The sequence below is a fragment of the Clupea harengus genome, chromosome 18, assembly GCF_900700415.2.
Source record: "Clupea harengus chromosome 18, Ch_v2.0.2, whole genome shotgun sequence".
NCBI classification, from domain to species: domain Eukaryota; kingdom Metazoa; phylum Chordata; class Actinopteri; order Clupeiformes; family Clupeidae; genus Clupea; species Clupea harengus.
The window spans coordinates 17,805,199-17,811,198 of record NC_045169.1 but is presented as its reverse complement, the minus strand read 5'-3'; the positions used below and the strand labels follow the sequence as shown (position 1 = coordinate 17,811,198).

General features: G+C 47.3%; 1 protein-coding gene across 1 annotated transcript in view; it reads right to left on the bottom strand.

Annotated features, from left to right (window-relative positions):
- LOC105903099 (mitogen-activated protein kinase kinase kinase 11) overlaps positions 1–6,000 on the bottom strand; it is a 39,541-nt gene that overhangs the window by 16,991 nt on the left and 16,550 nt on the right. Inside the window, exon 2 of the mRNA XM_031584661.2 lies at positions 1,845–2,025. Coding sequence (XP_031440521.1) covers positions 1,845–2,025 — 181 coding nt within the window. The remainder of the gene's footprint in view (positions 1–1,844; positions 2,026–6,000) is intronic.

Here is a 6,000-nt window from a genome sequence, read left to right as displayed (position 1 = left end):
AACACAACAAATAGCCTGCATGTCCTCTTGCTCTGGTTACGCGAAGGGAAGTGGGTTCCACTTAGTTTTACCTAACCTTACGTACTGTGTGCTCAATACATGATGAATTCATTAGTGCAGTGGATATCTTGTGAAGGTTCAAGTTGTTACCAGATGCACTTCCTGTTAGGGGCTAGGTGTGGAGATAGGGGAAATCAAGGCGACAGCTAAACTTAAGGCTGAAGTCCCAAACGATAGCTCAGGACTGGCACGGCTTAGAGAGGGGTTTATCTAACTAACAACTATCGACAATAAAGATCATCTGATCTGATCACAAGAAAATTGAATTCCCACAGACAGGACCGTGGTGTCCTCAGTGGTAGCTACAGGCCTGAGGTAAACACAATGCAACAAAATGCACTAACAACATAAGCCCACTGTATTCAAGCTCTCAACTTAGCATATTGATAGCACGATAGCATATTTCTCCCCAGGCTGCATCACATAAAGTGTGATGGAGACGTCGGCTAATGTTACATTCTTGCGGCCGCTGTACCTGTGACTTTATGAACCGTCGCTAGGATACCATACAATAAAAAAAAGCAACTTCGTCGTTATGGCAACACAGAGGGTGAGTCAGGATGAGTGGGTGTGAGAGAGAAAAGAAAGAATAGAGGGGTGGAAGGGTGAGAGAGAGGGGGGGGGAGGGAGGGAGGGAGGGAGGGAGGATGTGGGTTTTCACACAGTGGTGCCTTTTGTTTTTGGGGAGAGACGCCGGTGACCTGAGTGAGCTCCACTCCGCTAAAACACAGACGCACAGGACCCCCGGGGTGGAGCTACAGAAGGAGGAGGCACACACACACACACACACACACACATAGACACACACACACAGACAGACACACACACACAGACACACACACACACAGACACAGACACAGACACAGACACACACACACACACACACACACACACACACACACACACACACACACACACACACACACACACACACACACACACACACACACACACACACACACACACACACACACACACACACCCTTCTGCCCAGAAGAAAGAGCTGCTTGTTGGGCACACCTGTAGTGGGAGGGTCCCTGTTGGGTCGTATCTCTCCAGGGGGAAAGGAGACAATGGGGAAGATGTGTGTGTCTGTGTGGTCTGGGTCCTTGTGTGTGTGTGTGTGTGTGTGTGTGTGTGTGTGTGTGTGTGTGTGTGTGTGTGTGTGTGTGTGTGTGTGTGTGGTCTGTGGTCTGGGTCCTTGTGTGTGCGTGTGTGTGCGTGTGTCTGTGTGGTCGGTGTCGGTGTGTGTGTGTGTGTGTGTGTGTGTGTGTGTGTGTGTGCTGAGCGGATGTCTGAGCTAATCTGCTGGAGTTTCTTTTGATGAATCCTGAGCATATCCACATCTCTCTCTCTCTCTGTTTTCTAACGATCATAACATCTTTTTCATTTGGCCTTACAGCAGTTCCTTAAAATACAAGCTTCCTCTAAGTCTGGTTCTGTATATTACCTGTCTGTTCTTCTCTTTTATGATCTGTCTTTTCGTCTAGTTCCTCTTCTTCTCTCTCATCATGTCTCTCTCTCACATTCTCTCAGTCATTTCGCCCTTGTACACATGCACGCACGAATTCTCACTTTCATATCTCTCTCTCTCTCTCTCTCTCTCTCTCTCTCTCTCTCTCTCTCTCTCTCTCTCTCTCTCTCTCTCTCTCTCTCATGACTACAACAACAATACTGCCTAAACAAAGTCTATGTAAAGGACAATATTCTCCCTCCTTGTCAAACTGAAATTCAAATGTAATTTATTGGTATGACGAATATACATTCAAGGCGATGGCTCTTACCTCCAGACGTCGCTGCCCTTGGAGAAGGTGGAGGACTTGATGACCTCGGGGGCCATCCAGGCGTAGGTGCCCGCCGTGCTCATCTTGGTGGTCTTGTACCACTCCCGCGCCAGGCCAAAGTCTGTGATCTTCAGCGTCTTCCCCTCCATGCTCTCCTGCTCAATAGGCTCGGCTAGGAGAACTGAGAGGGGGGGGGGAGAGAGAGAGAGAGAACAGAAATTAGAGATGATTATTATTCTTGTACAATTTTGTATGTATGATGTATGATTTTTGGTGAATATTTGCATAGAATTTGCCTTTTTAATATTGTGATCCATTAACGTTGAATTCCAAAGAGATGAAATGACTAAATGTAAATGTAAATGTAAATGTAACTAAAAGTAGCCCAACACCTCTCCCAGTGTTTTTTCAATGTGTCCTGTAAACCCACAGATCAGACACATTCAAGCACACATCACAGTCTTACCCCAGCAGAATTACTACTTATGGGGAAAAGGAGAACTGGATGAACATTTTTAACCCCCATTGGTTCACAGGAATGGCAGGGTGTCCCTTTTGCAGCTCTGTCTAGTACTTGTAGGAGAATCTAGTGTATTTATTGTTTGCCATGAACAGAACTGTGACCTGAACAAATGCATGCAATATGCTTTCACACATGACAAACGAAAATGCAAACATACACTCATGGGCTACCAGCACACACACACACACACACACACACACACACACACACACACACACACACACACACACACACACACACACACACACACACACACACACACACACACACACACACACACACACACACAAAGGCCCAAAACGACACTAAGCGCACCACCAACACGAACCAAGTACTGAAGACATTCACTGCAATCTCTAAAAACAATCTAGAATTCAGTGTCATGTCCCTCCCCCCCCCCCCCCCCCCCCCCCACACACACACTTCAAATCAACCACTCCTTGCGATGAAAACTAAAGAAGTTCTTTCAAAAGCCTTTGATGACAAAGAGATTATCTTTACCTCAACAGACACACACTAGAGAGATAACTGCACTGTTGCATACCCACATTAAAAAAAGTTCAAGACCGACTTTAACATACACACACACACATATACTCACACACACATACATACACACACACACACACTCACACACACACACACACCTCAAATCAACCACTCATACCGACATTAAACGAGCTCATGACTGAAGCAACAGCATGCAACCATGGGCCACCTCTTTAGGCAACTAGTTTTGGCATCATCTTCAAACTCTTCAATTATGATGGTAAATGTTCATGCGAAGGGAGTGTAAACCTGTCGTTCCCGCCGGCCAGCTAGTGGCTAGCTATTATCAGTGCCAGCTGTGCTTTAGCTGGTGTTTGCAAGGTTTTACATGCCTTTAAGATAGCGAGCTTTAGCTTAGATAGCGAGCTTTCTGCTTTTAGACCAAGACCCCTCACTGTTGTTCTACACGAGGTCCGTATCAGAAGGAGTAAAAACTTAAGCAGTCCAAAGAGAGACAACAGTCATAAAACAGCCCCCCCCCCCATCCCGACCCCACCCCGTTTCTCAGGTACCCACTGGATAAGACAGAGTGGCTTCTTCCTCCATTTCTGAGGGTCTCCCCGCAGCTGCATACCAGCGTGTCAAACACAGCACTGCGTGCCAGACACACACAGATGAGTGCATCCCCAGCATGTACATGCAACATGACACTACACCTGGGGGCCATGGTGCCACACAAGGCACAACACAAGGTGTGTGTGTGTGTGTGTGTGTGTGTGTGTGTGTGTGCTTGTGTGTGTGTGTGTGTGTTTGTGTGTGTCTGTGTGAGAGAGAGAGGGGGGGAGAAAGAAAGAAAGAGAGGGAAAGATAATGTGTGTGTGTGTGTGTGCGTCTGGTGCAGTAGTATGGTGCGGGGCCAGGTATTAAATGCCATTCCACACACACACACACACACACACACACTCACACACATCAAAACAGGCAGGTATTTTCCCCTGTTGCCATTCTACCACCTTCTTCCTGTCACCCCATTGAGATGAAGGCTATGCGGTGCATGACTCAGTTTCAACTGCAACTGAACACTGCTGAGAACCTAACCCGTGTGGAGAGACTACACCGCCCATAAAAAACATCTAAATTCACTGAACCATCTAGGAAAGTAAGAGTCAGTAGGCACACAATTCAATGATATTGTATAATACAATTAAAGGCCCGTAAGAACATGACTACCATATCTCTAAGTGTCTTTCAATGTTGACCAGACAATTTGTGTACCAATCGCGATTCTGTACAGTCAGCACTTAACACTTGAACTGTGTGAAAACCTCTAAGAGGCCCAAACTCTGAATGCATGCATACCCACTGATCCAATGTATAAAAGTGTTATAAAAGGTGTCTGAACCTGCGGTTCCTCTCGTACAGGGCAGGATAACCATGGCAACAACACATCATCAGTACGGTAAATGAACATGACTCATGACCTTTTTTACACAGGTTCTTTGCCTGTCATAGCCCCCCCCCCAAAAACAGCCTGAGCCACTTACTCCATCTGTATTAAGACTCCTGTCACTTCCATAGAGAGCATTTAAAAACATCATCAAGCTCTTGAGAAAAATCCTGGCTGAGATTGGATGTGAGTTTGTTTCCCACGCGCTTTCCAGTGGCCTTGGCTGTGCGGCGATTGTTTGTGGAGTCGACCCTGAGTACCCACAAACACCCACTGACGCTCCAGGAATCTGAACCAGACACACCCTGGGCTGGTCTGCCATTGGGTCAAGGTTATTGACTTTACAGTGTGAGGAGGAAGGACGACGTCCCAGTGGCAAACAAGCTCCCAGAAAAAGCACCACTATTGCCCTAGAGCACCACTACTGCCCTAAAGCACCACTATTGCCCTGAAGCACCCTAGAGCACCACAATTGCCCTAAACCACCACTACTGCCCTGAAGCACCACTACTGCCCTGAAGCACCACTACTGCCCTAAAGCTGTTCTCTAGACGTCTGAGAGGAGGTGGGCAGGGGGGAAGGAAGATGACGTCCTCCAACCGCAGCCTGTGTATCCCCACTTCTTATTGTATTTGTACGGTATTGTATACCTTTTTTTGGGGGGGGGGGGGGGGGGTCTGACTGCTTCTTGTTTGCTCTCGGACTCTCTCCATGTCTTTTAGACTCCTCCTCCTCTCGATCGCTCCATGTCTTTCATGTTGTGTAAGCCTCCCTCTCACACACTCTCTCAATTCGATTACAAAGTTTATTTCTAAGCTCCCTGTGTCTCACTCTCTTCGTCTCTGTTTTTCGCTCTCCTCTCTCTCTCTTCTATCTCTCTCCATCTCTTTCTCTATTCTCTCTCTGTCCACCTCCATCCCCTCTCTCTACATCGCTCTCTCTCTCTTCTGTCTCTTTTTCTCTTTCTCCTCTCTCTCTCTCTCCATCTCTCTTTCTCTCTCTCTTTGTCTCTGCTGTCTCTCACCCTCCACAGCAACAGACATCCTGTATTTTGCCTTGCAGTGCAGAGAAGCTGCACATTTTACGTCACAGAGGAATGTGTTGCAAGAGGCTGAGCGCGGTGGCAATGGGGGTGGGGGGGGGGGGGGGGGCGGGGCAGTCTGGAGAAGGGCGAGAGCATTGTGCTGAAAGACCCGCCCTCAGATAGGACAAACACTGGGCACTCAGTCAGTGGGGCATTCATACTATATGGCAGACACACACACACAAAAACACAGAAACACAGACACACACACACACACGTACACAAACGCACCTACTCATAGGAATCTATAAACATGTAGACAAACTCATGCATATGGTCACATGAGTGCACACACACACACACATTCATGCAAATATATGAACACATCAGCATAAATACACAAACACACATGCACCACTGCACAAATACATAAGTGTGTCTTACCATGCAACAATCAAGGAACAAGAAGCTCTTTTAAGGGCACAACTTTCATCACAGCATACTCATGTAGACACAGGCTCCCACACACACACGCACACGCACACACGCACACACTCACAGACAGACTAGGGTGAGAAACCACAAGCAGTTCGGTGTGACTCAGTTGTCAGTTGTGACCGTCTGACTGGCTGCTGTGTTGATAATACTGCAGCCCCTTACTACAACATGAGCA